Source organism: Trichosurus vulpecula, chromosome 8 (genome assembly GCF_011100635.1).
Source record: "Trichosurus vulpecula isolate mTriVul1 chromosome 8, mTriVul1.pri, whole genome shotgun sequence".
Taxonomy (NCBI): Eukaryota; Metazoa; Chordata; class Mammalia; order Diprotodontia; family Phalangeridae; genus Trichosurus; species Trichosurus vulpecula.
This window is the reverse complement of record NC_050580.1, coordinates 257,460,565-257,478,123: the sequence shown is the minus strand read 5'-3', so window position 1 is coordinate 257,478,123 and position 17,559 is coordinate 257,460,565. Positions and strand designations below refer to the sequence as shown.

General features: G+C 37.8%; 1 protein-coding gene across 1 annotated transcript in view; it reads right to left on the bottom strand.

Moving 5' to 3' along the window:
• CATSPERB (cation channel sperm associated auxiliary subunit beta) overlaps nt 1-17,559 on the bottom strand; it is a 137,041-nt gene that overhangs the window by 18,699 nt on the left and 100,783 nt on the right. Inside the window, exons 23-25 of the mRNA XM_036736737.1 lie at nt 16,625-16,735; nt 11,771-11,881; nt 6,083-6,221 (exon numbers count right to left, since the gene is read on the bottom strand). Coding sequence (XP_036592632.1) covers nt 6,083-6,221; nt 11,771-11,881; nt 16,625-16,735 — 361 coding nt within the window. The remainder of the gene's footprint in view (nt 1-6,082; nt 6,222-11,770; nt 11,882-16,624; nt 16,736-17,559) is intronic.

Genomic DNA, 17,559 nt, shown 5'->3' with positions numbered 1-17,559 from the left:
TGGAATCCCAGGCCACCATTTTATCACTATGTCTTCTTGTAGTTAATTTTCTTTTATAAAGATCAAAGGCATTTGGAGCATATTTAATATGTGTTTTGGTTTGTTGTCTATGTTTCCTTTCAGCTTAATGTAATTCCATTGTTTATCCCCTTTTGTGTTGTGAATTTTTGGTTTTGCTTTGTCTAACAGAACTATTACAATGCTTGCTATTTTGGATTCATCTAGTAAATTTTGTTATACCTCCTGCCTAAAATGTTACATTGTTGTGGGAGACATAATCCCTAAGTTGTCTATATCGATCTTCAATTCAAGATCAATGTGTTTTGCTTCTATGGAGATCATGGTTTGTTTGTTTTTTTCTAATGGCACTAATTTTTGTTTCTCTTCTTTCAAACTATCTTTCACTTCTGTATTTTTGCACTGCCAATCAGTTATTCTCTCTTTTGTTACTTTGGTAAGACTTGCTACCATGGATTCGTTTTTTTCTATTTTGTAAATGATTTCTTCTGTGTAGGTCACAAATTCTGCTTTTACAAAACTTATTTCTTTTTTAAAGTATCGGTGACTTCCTGCTGTGCTTCCATGATCTCTTGGGAATCCACAGGTTCCTCTCTCTCATCAGGTATTGGTTCATTATACTTTATTCCTGCAATATTTATTTAAAGATATCTAGACTCTTTTAGCTGATCTGGAAGTCATATTCTCTTCTGTCATTAATATCTTCCTTGTTGTGCTCCCTGATCTGCTTACACTCAAGGTTTTAAATCAAGTTTTCTTCTGCCAGAGACGCTTGGTTAGTTTCTCTTTTTCAGTTAATCAGTCCCTTCTCTTTGATTATAGTTTCTGGTATGTTTTGACCTTAAAACCATCTCAGCCTCCTCCCAAATGGGTAAATTCACATTTTGCCAGCTTCAGTTTCTGCCTTGTGTGACTTCAGAAGGAACAGCACTGGCTTTACCTAATACTTAGCTCTTCCCTGTAGAGTTAGTGGTGTGCCACCCTGATACACCTATTCTTTTCATTAATGGCTGTACAGCTCAAATTCTTCCTGTTCTTTGGTTCTCTGGCTGAGTGCTGTTGCAACACAGAGGATAGCTTAGAATATAGTATTCCAAAAGTCAAACAACACAGGCTTACGATTAAAAAAAAACCCTGCAAAATTGAGTCTAATTGTATAGGGGGGGAAATTGGTTTTTTTTATGTAATACAGAGCACTCACACATCCTTAATGAAAATCACAAAATAGAGTAGGGACATTGAAATATGAACACTAGAGAAAAGAGAAGCCTAGTGACATAAATTTATGTGAGCAATTAGAAGGGTCTGAAAGATGATGAAGGGCCAACATTCTAATAAGGGGAGAAGAAACAAGTGTTGCTTGAGAATCTTAATATATGCAAAAACTTTTTTAAGGAGTTAAGAAAACTCATTTTGCTGCTGTTTGTTAAGTTTAGAATATATGTATGTACATATCTACACATACACACACACATACACACACACTTTTTTCTGATAGGTCAAGTCATTCGTTGAGATATAATTAAAGGTGGGGATAAGAGGAGGGGGTTAATGATACTGATGTGAAAAATAAGAAGAAAACTAAAGGGAAAAATTGACTAGACTGAGAATCTCCTCTACATAGAAAGTTTTCTACCACCTTCCGAAAGTGAGTGTTCATATTATGGAAACAATTCCTGGTTGTGAATGTGACTAAGTACATTAGTTCACTGTGTTCTTCAGAATCAGTTGATAGAAATTTTGTGCTCATTAATTCTCTAAGTAATGATGAAATTAAAATTGCTTTTCATTAGTAGTATATTTCATTTCATATTTCTAGCTATTATATGGCTTAACCCCTGGCATTTGTGGTTGAGCACTGACATGCACTTAAGAAAGAGGACTGGATCAGAGAGAGCATATGCAGAGATAGAGAACCTACTGATATTGTGGCCATGTTTTGTCACCATAGCTCTTTCTCTTAGATACAGACAACCAGCTAGCTCCTGGGCAACTGTTAACATAGGGGGAAACACTTCTGAGGCATTTTAATGGCATAGAGGCAACAACTTCTCCTGACACTGTTTCCAAAGGGAGAGAGCAACTGAGAGAGACTATAGAACTTCACACAGGGCTCAGGAACCCTGATTGCTGGGTCTGTGCTGCCTAACTGTATCCATAAACATCATTAGAGATGCCCTCTTATCATGACATTCTCTCACAGCCAATGTCCCCAAGCCATGAATTTCTTTCTCCAGTTTCCTTTCTTTGAGGCTGTCAGCTACTGCAGCCTGAGGTTGTCAGTGAGAATCATGGGTGAGGGGGAGGTAATGGTGGAGATGGCTGAGGAGCTAATGAAGGAATTCCTTGCATTCAAAATAGCTACACTCCATAGCTCAGGCAAAGTGGAGGCTCCTATAAAGTCTTGGACTAGATATTATAAATTGTGGGTAAGCTACTTTCCCCACATTACAATCTTGTTAAATTCTGATCCAGTTTTCCACATAATTTTTTTAGGCTTGGACCTTGTGTGTGTCTATAATTTCTAACACACTTGGCAAAATCTCAGAGGCATCAAAACCTGGCTGCATTTCCTTCTTCCCCATAGCCTCGTGACATCAGTAAGGACAAATAGATTTACAGAGTGGGAAGGGACCTTAAAGGTCATCCTATATCAAATAAGATAGGGCATAGGGCCTACATAGGTCAAACCTATGTCAAATAAAATCTCTTCAATGTCCCTCTATTGACTCCAGGATAAAATGCAGATTTCTCATCTTGGCATTTAAAAGTCCTCAGTAGTCTGGCTCTCACCTACCTATATTTCCACTCTCATTTCATGTTCTTCTCCTTCACTGACTCATGCCATCCTTGCTTGCTGCACCCAGTCATGGTAGTCCATGTCTCGTATCTGTGCCTTTGTGTGAGTGCTCTCCCATGACAGGAATGTGCCTCTCATCCTGCATCAGCCTTGCAGACTCACTCGCTAGGTGCCTGCAAAGTTTAGTTCAGGTATCATCTCCTATTCAAGACCATTCTTGATATCCTTGAATACTAGAACTCTGCTCCATTTGAAATCAGGATTATTACTTCGTTTGTACTTTAAAGTTACTAATTGGTACTTGGGTTATCCCCCCCAGTAGTATATAAGCTCCTTGAGGACAAACATGGTTGGATTTTGTTTGCTTTGAATCTCTAATGCTGAGCACAGAGAGCAGGCTTTTAAATATTTGTTGAACTGAATTTGTTAAAGTCGTGCCAAAGTGTGAATCCTATCTACAGTGGACCTGTCCACTTGGAAAGCCCTAATGATAGGGAATTTATTCTCTTCTGTGGCCTACCACATCCCCTCTCTGAAACAGCACATTCTATTTTGGATAATATTTAAGGATATCAAGAATGGTTTTGTGTAAGGAGAAGAGAGCTTGAAATATGCTGTTCCACAAGGCAAAGGAGCTAGACAAGGGTGCGGAACTTGTGGCCTTCTAGGTCCTCAGATGTGGCTTTTTGACTAAGTCCAAGTTTTACAGAACAAATCTTTTTACTAAAGGGATTTGTTCTGTGACGTTTCGATTCAGTCAAAGGGCTGCACTTGAGGACCTAGTGGGCCATATGTGGACTTGAGGCCACAGGTTCCCCACCCCTGACTAGGATTACAATCAAGAATAACCTGCCCAGAAAAACTGAGCATAATTCTTGAGATGGAAACAATGGACGTTTAATGAAGTTAAGGATTTTCAAGTACTACTGATGTAAAGACCAGAGTCGAATAGAAAATCTGACATTCAAACACAAGACTCAAGAGAAACATAAAAAGATGTAAATGAAAGAGTAATCATAAGGGACTCAATGCAGTTAAACTGTTTATATTCCTATAACAAAAGAGGATACATGTAATTCCTGAGAACTTTATCATCATTTGGGACAGTTTAAAAAAAGTTTGCGTAGGCACAGGGCATGGGTATGAGTTGATTGTATTGTAACGATCTCCAAAAAAAATGAAGGGTGAGAAAGTGATGTACTGGGAGAAGAGAAAGGGGGAGGTAGAAGGAAGAACTTTATCTTGCATAAAAGAGGTACGTAAGGAAGAGCTTTTAGAGTGGAAGGGAAAATGGGGAGGATAGCACACAGTGCTTGAATCTCACTCATTGGAATTAGTCCAAAGAGGGAAGAATATACATATGTATATATGTATGTATGTATGTACATATGTATACATGCATATACATATGTGTATATGTATATACATGAGTATATACGTACATGTGTGTATGCATATATGCACACACATACATACACATACTCAGATGTGTATAAAAATCTATCTTACCCAATACGGAAGTAGGAGGGAACAAGGAAAAGAGAAAAGGGTTGGGGATGATAAAAGAGAGGGCAAATTAAGGGAGGCAGTGGTTAGAAGCAAAATAGACTTTTGAGGAGGAACAGGATAAAAAGAGAGAGAAGAAGAAACAGAAGAAAACAGGATGGAGGGAAGTTCACAGTAATCATAACTGTGAATATGAATGGGATGAGCTCACCTATAAAACAGTAGTGGGTAGCAGAATGGAAGATAAACCAGAATCCAACAATATGTTGTTTATAAGAGACACATTTGAAACAGAAAGACACACACAGCATTAAAACAAAGGGCTGGAGCAGAATCTAATGTCAATCAGTTGGAGTAAAAAAGACAGATGTAGAAATCATGATCTCAGACAAAACAAAAAGAAAAATAGACATAATTAAAAGAGATAATCAGAGAAACTACTAAAAGGTACCATAGACAAAAATAATATCAAAAATTTTTACAGAAAGTTTCTCTTGATAAAGGCCTCATTTCTCAAATATATAATATGTAAAGAGCTGAGTCAAATTTATAAAAAATGAGAGCCACTTGGAACTCAAACTTAAAAAGAAAAGAATGTAAAGATAAGTAACTTTTTAAAAAATTAAAAGAATGGCCTTATGTAGCAGACTGCATCTGAAATAAGCTTAGAAAGAACTTAGGGCATGAGTCTACAATGTCAAGGTAGGGTGGGAGATGCATTCCTGTGATGGGAGAGAACTAGTATAAAGGCACAGATGTGGGACATGAAATACCATGTAGCTCCAATGATCATAAAGGTTTTGTTTTTAAAATTTTTGATACATTTTTTAATTGTTCTACAAAAATCAGCCTCACTATAATTGTTACTCACTCTTCCTGGTTCTGTCATCTGAGCCAAGCACAAGTCTTTTCTTCACCAGGTCTTTACCATCTTGGTCACTTCTCTTCAGAATGGGCCCCAGTTTATCAATGGCCTTTCTAAAATGTGGTATTACAAACTGTATCCACATCTTTGCATGTGTTACAGAATTCATGAGGCTCATCACTTTGCTGTATCTGGACACAATATTTCTAGAGAGACCAAGCTCATTTACCTTTTTAGCTGCCATATCACATAACTGACTCTTCCTGAGAAGGTATTCCAATAGGTGCCCTTGTCTTTTTCATATGAATTGTGTTCTTACCATACATTCCTCTACCCTATATTTGTGCAATTGATTTTTTGAACTCAAGTGCAAGACTTTACATGTATCCCCATTAAAGATTCCCTTGTTAGCATCAGCGCTCTATCCCAACTGGTCAAGGTCTTTTAGGATCCTGATATTGTCAATCAGTGCATTAGCTTTCTGTCCTCCATCAATCTGATAGTGATGTTATTCCCAGTTCTTATGGAAAATTGCACTGCATTATTGAGTAAACAATTACAGGTTAGTAAGCAAACAAGTAGAAACAATCCATTCTAGCATATTTAGACAAACAGGGACCAGAAGTGACTAAACTTATACTTATGATAAAAAACCAGTCTTCAACTTCTGTGGGGCTGAAATGCTGAAATCTTTTAAATAATAGAATCTACTTTACTTAATTAATGTTAGAATGTGGTAGGTAGAAGCAAGACAATGTGCCTGCCATTTCTAACTATTTTCCCTTGTAGATCTATAAAAATTCCCTTATGGACCTCCACTTATAACTTACTGATCTAAATGATTCAATATTTTATGATTGAGTAGAAATTGACCAGAAATAGGCAAGCCTTACTGATTTTCCAGTTTTCCCTTTGATTCACTTCAGTTACAGTAACCAAAAATGGAGGCTCCATCTTGAGTTCTTTATGATCTTCATTCAGGATGTTCAGAGAGATGGGATACTGGCTAACTGGAAACTTATACCGGGGTACCTAAAATAAACATTAGCAGAGGGATTTGAATCTATATAAAATCATTCATATTAAATTATGGTAACTGTAGTTGTAGAATTTAAGTACCAAGGAAGAACAGTCAGGGTTATACACAACACTGGATGTGTAGTTAGTAAATGTAGATCTGAGTCCTAGAGATGCCACTTCTTAGATATTTGGCATGCAGTTCACTGTTGGTAGAGCTGAGAACTACTCCAACCATTTTGGGAAGCATTTTGAAAGTATATCAAAAAGTTCCTTAACTCTGCTTCTGACAAAGCAATACTATTACTGGGCACAGTGGTCAGAGAGATGGGAAAGATACAAATATACTAAAATTTCTACAGCAGCACTTCTTGTAGCAAAGAATTGGAAATAAAGTAGGTGCCCATCATTTAGGTAATGATTGAATAAATTGTGGTTATTAAAATAGTGGAATACAATTGTACCAGAAGAAAGAACAAATGATGAATTCAGGGAAACTTGAGAAGACATACATAAACTGATGCAGAATGAAATGAGCAGAACCAGAACAATTTACTTGATAAAGAATGAAAACTTGGAAAGACGTCAAAACTCTCTTCTCAAACCAGTCTATAAGAAATGATTAGCTTGATAATTTTAGAAAAACAGGTAAAGACTTGCACAAAGTAATGAAGGGGAATCACTCACAGTTTAAAAAGATTGAGACCTCCCATGTCTGGGCAGAGATCTAATGGACTAAAGTCACACAATGAGACATACATTTTCAAACATCATCAGTGTCTTGACTTGTTTTGCTTATTTTTTATTTATTTATGCTTTGTTATTTATGTTTTCCTGATTTATCATAATGGAAGGCTTCTGGGGGAGGGGGAAAATGATGAGTTAGAGAATAGTGATAGCTATGCAAAAAATTGAAAAACAAAACAATAATATTAATTTGTTAATGTTACTTAATTAATGTTAATTAATATTAATTCCTCCCAATCATCCTCCCATTCATCTATGCTCACAATTTTGAAGTCATCTTCAGCTTTTCACTCTCTTACCCACCCTTCCTCATATCTAATCTGTTGCCAAGTTCTGTCATTTTTACCTTCATGACATGTCATAAATGCTCCCTTCCCTCATCAGATATTCCTACCACTCTGGTGCAGGCCTTCATCACTTCACATCTAAATTATTCCAGTAGTCTTTTGGTTGTTCTCCCTGTCTCAAATGTCTCCCCATTCAAATCTTTCCTCCACTCTGTAGTCAAACTATTCTTTCTAAAGTCCAGGTCTGACTATGTCACCTCTCCTCCTCCTCTCAATCCTTTCCCTTTTAAGAGATTGCACTGCCTCCCTAACCTCCAGGATCAAATATAAATTCATTTGGCCTTCAAAGTCCTTTGTAACCTAACCCTCTCCTACCTTTCTAGTCTTTTTACACTTTCCCTCCTTCCATATATACTTTGTGCTCCAGTGACTCTAGCCTTTTTGCTCTTTCTCACGTAAGGCCCTCTGTCTCCTAACTCTGTTCACTCTTGTTGGCTGTTCCTTATTCCTGGAATTCTATTTCTCCTCAACTCTACTTCCTCCTTTCCCTGGATTCCCTGGCTTTCTTCAAGTTACAGCTAAAATTCCATCCTCAGCTCCTTACTATCATTTATCCTCCCTATCCAATCTGTTACTAAGGTCTACCTATCAATTTCACCTTTGTCAGAACTCTAAGATATGGCCCTCTTTTGTTCTCTGATACTGCCACTACTTTGGTGTAGGCCCTCATCTTTCATGCCTGACTTATTACAGTAGCCTTCTGGTAGGTCTAGCTACCTTAAGTCTGACCCCCTACAATCCATTCTCCATTCAGCCACCAATGTAATTTTCCTAAATCACATGTCTGACCATATCACCCCCAACTTAATAAATTATAGTGACTCCCTATCAACTCCAGGATCAAATACAAAATTCTCTGTCATTCAAAGTCCTTCGTAACCTAGTCCCTACATCTTTCCAGTCTTATACTTTATTCCCCATCACATCACATTTGATCCAGTGACGTTGGCCTCTTCGTAAAAAAAATGACAGACACTCCATCTCTCAGCTCCAGGCATTTTCACTGGCTGTCCAATATGCCTGGAATGTTGTCCCTCCTCATCTCTGCTTCTAAGCTTTCCTGGCTTCCTTCAAGTCTCAGCTAAAATCTCACCTTCTACAGAAAGCCTTTCCTGACCCCCTTTAATGCTAGTGCTTTCCCTCTGTTGATTAGTTCCAATTGATTCTGTGTATATCTTGTTTGTACATAGTTGTTTACATGTTCGATGGTAGAGTCTGTCTTTAGCCTTTTTCTATATCCCCAGAGCACAGTATCTGGCACATTATAGGAATATTTAATAATTGCTTGCTGACTGACTTGACTTTGAGTCTGTTTTGTCTCATAGACAAAAGAAAAAAAAGGCAACCCAGAAGAGACAAAAACAGGGCTATTTTGCTACTACTTTATAAAAACTAAAGTGTATATGACAGAAATGTCATTTCATGGCTGAAAATCATGGAATACCAAAATCTCTATAGCATCAAATTTGTAGGTAATACAAATGGCACTGGAGGAATCTATAGAGGACCTGAACTGTGTATGGCACATTTCCAACTGTGACTTGCCTGCATGAAGTGACATAAAACATTTAAAAAATGAATATTTGGGAAAGAAGCCAGGCTGATCATATAACTGGAGTGAGGAATAAGAGACTGAAAGATTTCATGCTACACTGCTATTTACATGGTATAAGGAGATCTAGAGAAAAGCCTCCAGGAGGTTAGCTTTATCTCTATGGAAAATGTATGAGAGGATATAGAAAAGATACATATAGGATCGAGAGGTGCGTGTAGGTTATATTTTTGGAGAAAGTATCCATGTGGGCAGACACTGGATGGCACTACAGTGGATGGAGCACTGGGCCTGGAGTCAGGAAGATCTGAGTTCAAATCTGGCCTCAGATACTTACTAGCTGTGTGACTCCTATTTGCCTAAGTTCTTCCTCTATAAAACAGGGACATGCTGGAGAAGGAAATAGTAAGCTACTCCAGTGTCTTTGCCAAGAAAACCCTGTGGACAAGTCCATGGGGTCATACAGAGTTGGACATGACTGATTGACAACAGCCCATTTGGGCAAGATAACATATGCAATGAAATATTTAGATACTTTTGTCAAGGTAAGGGACATGAAGTGTTACCCCTCCCCCAACTTCATTTTATTTACATTTCTCAGATTATTATTTTAGTTGAACACAATTCTTTTCAAAAGAATTTACACCAAAGGTATCAAACTCAAAAAGAAACAGGGCCATTAAATTGTACATAAGGATCCTTGTTGGCTACAAATTGCCTTGGAAAACTACATATTAACATTATCTATGTTCTATCATATTTTTATTTATTTTGTTAAATATTTCCCAATTTTATTTAATTTGGCTCCAGCCACATTGGGAGTGTGTTGGAGTAGTAACATTGGGACCTTGTGTTTGACTCAGCTGTGGTTTATAATATGTGTGTCTATTTTTTTAAATGGGTATTCAAACCCTTAATAATGTAGATCCAATTTTTCCTTTTAAGATTTGAATAAGTTCTTTACAAATAGGAGGAATTGTTTTAACCTTTGTATATACTTCAAATATTTTTCTAATCTTGGATTTTTTTATCTTACTTTTTATATTTGTAACCAAATCTATCTACCACACCCTTATACCACCAACTCTTTTTCTTAGTCCCAAATGCATTTCATTTAAGGGTACTAATACTTTCATAACTATCTAAGACTTTAATCAGAATGGTAGAAATAAATCAAAGTAGATTGACATAAATGTGTCCACTGTGCATTCCTAGTTCTAAACCCTTCTAGTTCCCTGCCTTATTGTGCCCTCTATGCTAATCCAAGGAGCAGGAAGGCCATGAGCCAGCCATCAGACTCATCAATGGAATCAATCACTTCTAACCAACACGTGCTGTTATATGTGTCCTACAGATCTGGATAATATTTTTCATTGACTCTGCATAGAAGCAAATGGGGAAATCAGAGTGCTCTGATGGTGTTATTATCAAAGGTGACAGCAGGCACTAGTCAAACTGGCCTGTTCCAGGTGGTTTGCTTTCAGGTGACTGTAATTCCATGATTTGATGTCCAAATGTTTTGCTTAAGCGTCAGGAACTTAATTTAGTTTGTAGCTCTTTGATATCATGTGTATGATATGTATCAAAACTGAGGAAGTTTTCCTTAATGGGAACCAAGCTTCCTGGTCACCAAATTTCTATCAAGGGAGATAAAAAAGAGAGTATATATGGTCTTCCACGAGGGGGATGCCATTTTTCCAACCTCTTTCCTCATATTAAGACAGTCTCTAAGTTCCCCATCTGGGCTTCTTCTTTCATCAGTGACACACTACCTGTGGTTCATTCAAGGGCTTTATAGAGAGGAATGCAACTGTTATGCTCACAACAACCCTATGAGGTAAGCAATGAAAAGGATTTGATTTCCATTATATGTATGTATACATATATATGAAATCATATTATTTTATATGTAATTTTACATAATCACATTTATATAATTATATATAACCATATCATATATGATGTTATATAAATACATATATGTTACATATACACATATGTGTGTATGTATGAATATAATCACATATCTGTAAAGCCACACATTGAGGTTCTGAGAAATCCAATGACTTGTCCATGAACAAACAACTAAGTTTCTGTTGTTGTGTGCAAATTCAGGTTTCCTGACTCCAGGTCCAATAAGCTCTCTAGATTCACGTCTTATTGTGACATATATTATTATATTGGAGAGCAAGAGAGAGGAAGGAAGGAAGGAAGGAAGGAAGGAAGGAAGGAAGGAGGCAGGGAGAGAAGGAAAGAGGGAAGGAAGGAGGGAAGGAAGGAAGGAAGGAGGGAGGCAGGGAGAGAAGAAAGGAAGGAAGGAAGGAGGGAGGCAGGGAGAGAAGGAAGGAGGGAAGGAAGGAAGGAAGGAAGGAAGAAATAGATTTTCCTATTGATAGAAGGGGCCCCTTTTTCCTCTCTTGACAAGAGTAACCTTGTTTTCAAATAAGCTTCCATTTCAGGGCAAATGGTCAGTCATCTCTAACACCCAGGTTTTTGTTTTCCATTTCCTAATTAATAATGAAAGACCAACCAAAAGAGAGAGAGTTCAGCCTATCTCTAACCCCAAGGCTAATGATGGAATAACCAATAAGGTTTTATTCTCCCTCCTGGAACACAATAACCACACCCTTGACAATACTAGGTCATTTGTGAACCTGGCATGACTATATGCTTTATTTATACTCCAAACAGCTATGTAAAATGATTCCTATTCAGAAACCTCCCTGGCCCATAGAAATTTCCCTTCTCTATGGGCCAACAAGTCATGACTTTAATAATGATTAAAGTTTTTGCTGCATTGCTCTGTAAATTGTAAGTGGTGAATCTTATTTTCTTTATAGGCCACATAGACTATGTTTTATTTTTGTCCAAAAGAATATTTTCAGTATCTTGGATTTCAGGTCACCAGATTCTCTTACCTTTTCCCTGCAGTCTGAGAAATCAATACTGTAAGAAAATTTCTCTGTGGTGGAGCAATTACACTCTGCTCGAGAGGACTTGTTGAAACACTTCTTGTACTTTCCCGTTACCTAGAAAGCAAATAAAAAGGATGAGAGGACACTTTCTTCTGGAGGACTCTACCTCAGCAATGACAGCAAGGAAAACCTCAGAAAACTTATCATCAGCTTCCCGTTTGCTTCCTTCCATCCTATCCTGTCCCCCTTTATTCAATTTTCTCCCTTGATTCTGTCCCTTTTCAAAAGTGTTTTCTTTTGATTAACTCCTTCCCCATCTGCCTTCTCTTCTATCATCCCCCCTCTTTATCCCCTTCCCACATTTCCTGTGGGGTAAGATATGCAATTGAGTGTGTATGTTATTCCCTCCTCAGGTCAAATCAGATGAGAGAAAGATTCACTCATTCCCCCTCACCTTCCCCCTCTTCCCTTCCAATGGAACTGCTTTTTCTTGCCAATTTTATGTGAGATGATTTATCCCATTCTATCTCTCCTTTTTTCCCTCTCTCAATATGTTCCTCTCTCATCCCTTAATTTGATTTTATTTTTTTAGATATCATCCCTTCATATTCAACTCACCCTGTGCCCTCTGTCTATATATATGTATATTCCCTGCAACTACCCTAATACTGAGAAAGGTCTCATGAGTTACAAATATCATCTTGGTTTCTAATAAAATCACTAGCTTCTGCTTGCTCCAATCTAATTTTAAAGGTGGTATTTTCTTCAATGGTCTTTTGGACCTCCTTTTCCATTTGGCTAGTTCTGCCTTTCAAGGCATTCTTCTCTTCATTGGCTTTTTGGAGCTCTTTTGCCGTTTGGGTTAGTCTATTTTTTAAGGTGTTATTTTCTTCAGTATTATTTTGGGTCTCCTTTAGCAAGTCATTGACTTGTTTTTCATGGTTTTCTTGCATAACCCTCATTTCTCTTCCCAATTTTTCCTCTACTTCTCTTACTTGCTCTTCCAAATCCTTTTTGAGCTCTTCCATGGCCAGAAACCAATTCATATTTTTCTTGGATGCGTTTGATGTAGGCTCTTTGACTTTGTTAACTTTCTCTGGCTGTATGTTTTGATCTTCTCTGTCACCAAAAAGATTCTATAGTCTGTGTCTGAGTTTGAGTCTGAGTCCTTTTGCACTGCCTGGACATGTTCCCAGCCAGACTTGACCCTTGAGCTTTTTGTCATGGTATGACTCCTTGTAGAGTAGAGAGTAATTTGTTCCAAGCTTTAGGGGCTGCGCTGATGTCTTCAGAGCTACCTCTACTCCACCATCACCGCAAGCTAAAGTAGTGCTCCTCCTCCCCCATGAACTGCCAACCAGGACTGCAACCCAGATTCAAGAAGGGCACAGCAAGAGAACCAGCCTCTTTGCCATCAAAGTGCACCTTGCACTCCCGCTCTGATCCGCCGCTTGATTCTTCCCACCGTATAAGCCAGGGATTCTGGAAGCAGCTGACGCTGGAGCTCTGGAAGCAGCCAGGAACTTCCTGCTGTTGCTGCAGCCACCACCATCACTGCCAGCCTCACACCACCTCTCCCACCTCCAGGGCTGGGGCCGGACCGCTCTCACCCCAATCCAGCAGTTTTCCCACTAATCTGCTCAATGGTGTCTGGCTTTTGTGGGTTGAGAAGTCTGGTAACTGCCACAGCTCAATGATTCATGGCTCGATGGCCTGTTCCGCCCAACTCCCAGTCTGGTTGGTCTCTGCGTGGCCCACCCTGGCCTGCGCTCCACCCCAGCACCATGCTATAGACCCTTCCCACCAACCATCCAGGCTGTCCTGGGCTGGATACCTGCTTTTCTCTTCTATTTCATGGATTCCACAGCTCTAGAATTTGTTGAGCCATTTTTTACAGGTATTTGGAGGGATTTGGGGAAGAGCTTAAGCAAGTCCCTGCTTTCCAGCCACCATCTTGGCTCTGCCCATGACTTAGCTATTCTAAGCAATACCAAGACAAATTCAAAGGATTCAGGATGAAAAATGCCATCCACTTCCAGAAAAAGAACTGATAAATCTGAATGCAGATCAAAGTGTACTACATTTCCACTTTCTTTCTTCTTATTTTTTTTCTTTTTGGTCTGTGTTTTCTTTTACAACATGACTGATACAGAAATATGTTTTATAAGACTGCACATGTATAGCATATCAAATTGCCTACCGTTTCAGGGTGGGGGAGGAGAGGAAGTCAGGGAGAGCAATTAGAATTCAAAATTAAAAAAAAAAACTATTAAAGATTGTCTTTCCATGCAATTTATTATTTAAGGAAGAAAATATTTCTTTTCTGATATTTACTAGCATTGTGATGATGAGAAAGTTACCTGACATGTCTGAGGTTCAATTTCCTCATTTGAAGCATTCTTTAGTAACCATTCTCTTCCAAGCCTTCTTCTTTTTTCTTTCCTGTACAAATAACTTTTACCACTTCTGTTTCTCCCTGGGCATGAACTTTTGGCAAGGGCACTTCCCATTTACCAGCTTTCTCTTTTTGTTTCTGTTTAATCATATTGGAAAGGACTTTGGCTTGGTATTGTCCCTCTCTGTCCAGCAGATATGCAGACACTGCTCCTTGGGGAGTTTTTTCATCACTATTTCACTTGATATTTCTCTTTTCATGCATCTCGATAGTCTTTTTCATCTGAATCTTCTCAGCATGACACTGTTTACGGTAGAGTTTGCCCTTTAGAGCAATCATTTTCCTTGCTTCCTTTAAACATTCATGAACCTCTCTGCTTTCCTTCTTTCTCTTTTTCTCATGGTAATCCACGTGGTAGCCATACCATTTTTGGTGTAACTCTATGTATTCATTCTATGGCTTTGGTTTGACTGACTGAATACTGGATTCGCTCTACTGCTCCAAAGACACCAGGGGTGGTCTGGGAGCAAGGAACACATTAAAAATAGGGATAATTCTTGAACTACCTACATCATAAGGCTGCCACAAGGAAAATACTTCATATGAAACTTAAGAGTGTCCTAGAAATGTCTATTATTATTTTCCTTTTCTTTTTCTTGTGCCTAATAAATTCAAAATTTTCTTTCTTTGCTTTCATGTTCTACATGTAACCTCATTCTTCTGTTCATTACTGATTATATTTAACTGCTTTTCTTTGTGGCAATGCCAAGAGCCTCATTACATATTTTTTAAAAAGGTTTCTGATTTTTTTGATTTCACCATTTTGGGTAATATTAGCTCTTGGTTTTACATATGATCCCTTAATCATATTAAAGAAAACTCTTCCACATGATTTGCAGGGATATTAACCTAAACATATGCTGTAGTTTCTCAATTTTTTTCTATATCTATTTGTATAGTCATGTGATTTTATTGTTCACATGATGACTTTTGTTCATTTGTTTCTGATATTCATCAATATTTGAAACCAAGGTCTAAATCCAATTTTCTGGTAATGAATACATTTTTATGTATTTTGCTATATAGAAATTTTCTAAAATCTTGTTAAAAGTTTTTGCAATAAATTTTTTTAGTGAGAATTAGCTCTCTTTCTTTCCTCTATACCCCCCTGGTTCAGGTATCAGGGCACTATCTTAGAAAAGGTTCTTGATAGAGTATCTGATTTTGGATTATTGAAAATAATTTTTAAATGAATTGCATTACCATTGAAAGGTTTAGGGGAATTAATAAATCTATATACAAGACTATGAGACTGAAACATTCTCAGAGGTAACAAACCGACCAACTGACTGACAGACAATTAGAAAGATATATGATAATAGAAAATCATAGTTCAAGGAAAATAAGGCTGTTGCTGTTGTTTGTCCTTTGTTCTCAAAGAGGACCAATAACATCAGAAGGGTGATGTCTTGATTTGCAAGTGAACTGGATTTAAGCGAGGAAGGGCTGTGCAAAGTTATCGGCCTCACTCTCTCTTCCAGAGACATCTGGTTCCAGTGGCAAGACGTAGGTGAAGACAGCTGGCAATGACCCTGGATGCAGCATGAGACCTTGACCTTTTTAAGCTAAGGTCTTTCCCAGGTCTCAGTTTGTCAGAGACAACACCCATTCAGTGATTAAAGGCTAGGCAAGAATTAAGACAAAAGATGGCCTAGTTTACCTTCACAAAAGAATTAATCCGGGAGGGGAAGACTCTCGGAATTTCTGGCCAGAACAGAAATGATTTACATTCACTCTGAGCCAGCAAAACCAAAACAATGAGCAAGTGAGGCTTCAGATGGGAGAAAAGGAAGGAAGGAAGGGAGGGAGGGAAGGAATGAGGGAGAGAAGGAAGGAAGAAAGAAAGGAGGGAAGGAAGGAAAAGAGGGAGAGAAGGAGGGAAGGAAGAAAGGAAGGAAAGAAGAAAGAAAGGAGGGAAGGAAGGAAAAGAGGGAGAGAAGGAGGGAAGGAAGAAAGGAAGGAAGGAAAGAAGAAACAGGGGAAGGAAGAGAAAGAGGGAGGGAGTATAGAAGAATCTGATATGAAGTACTGTGAATAAGACAAGAAATGTAACACTCAGGGAGTGATGGTACATTAGGGACAAGATAATCATAGGGAACACAATAGGACATTTTGTCATGTGCTTTAATTTTTTAAAAATTTCTCCCCTTCCCAGATGAAAGACACACAGAATATGGATTAAGAAGAGCTTATATATTTATGACTTATATTTCGTTTGTGATTCAATCTTTGTTTTTGAAATAAAATAGCAGTGAGCAAAGTTTCAAATGGACTATATCATCAATAATGTATTATTGATTTTTATGATATTCAGCAGTAGCCACAGAAATTTTTTTATACAATTACACTGAATGTAGCCTAGAGTCCATAAAAAAATTGTATGACCCTAGGAAATGACTTACTTTTGATTCAGGAAATAAATTTCTCGGCTTAGGTTTGCTGGGATCAGCATTATAAAAGTTGTCTGTGAGTGGGATAGCTATTCCCAAGTGGGATGGAGGCCTGTAGTTTTCCTGGATGGAATTAAACATAATCACAGAAATGGGCTTAGTGGATAAGCATTGCTTAAGTCACATTGACATTTTTCTTATACTTACTCAAGTATTCTTACTTTCTCTACCAAGGAGCTATGAACACTGTTTTTAACTGTATCAACTAGACTGCCTCACTCCTTGTCTGTTGGCCCACATTTTGTGTTAGTTCAGTTTGTGATCTAGGTCTAGGTGGAAACAGGAAGTATAAGTACAACACCTGACAGGCCCTTACTAGGAACACACTAGGATTGAGGTTTCTATGCACTTGCACTTGAGATAAAGGTCAGGGTCCCAATGGGACTTGAAACATAGGACCTGTAGAGCCTAAAATGCCAGAAGTCCCAAGTATGGGTATTATTTAGAAATTGTTGAGGGAATTTATGAATAGTAGGGATGAAGGTAAAAGGGGAACAAATATTGTTGACTCAGAGATATGCTTTAGGCATAAGGGTTAATACTTTGCTATTAATGTATACAAATCTTTGAAAAGTAGCTTATCATCTTTCATTTGTACTCAATGCTTCATTATTCATGAGGTTAATGAACCACAGCTTTACAAAATAAAATCTTGCTTTAAATTTGTGGATATTGCTAATATTTCACTGATCTAGGTGTTCCAGCCAAATGGAAGCATCTTGAGGGCAGAGATAGTTTTTTTCTGTTTATTTCATTTTATTTCATTTTGTTTTTGTAGCCTGAGCAACAAGCACAATGCCTTACGCATAACAGGTACAAGATACTGTTTGTTGATGAAAATATAAATTATTATTAGCAAATATGTTTCAATTAAATTGAAGTGTATT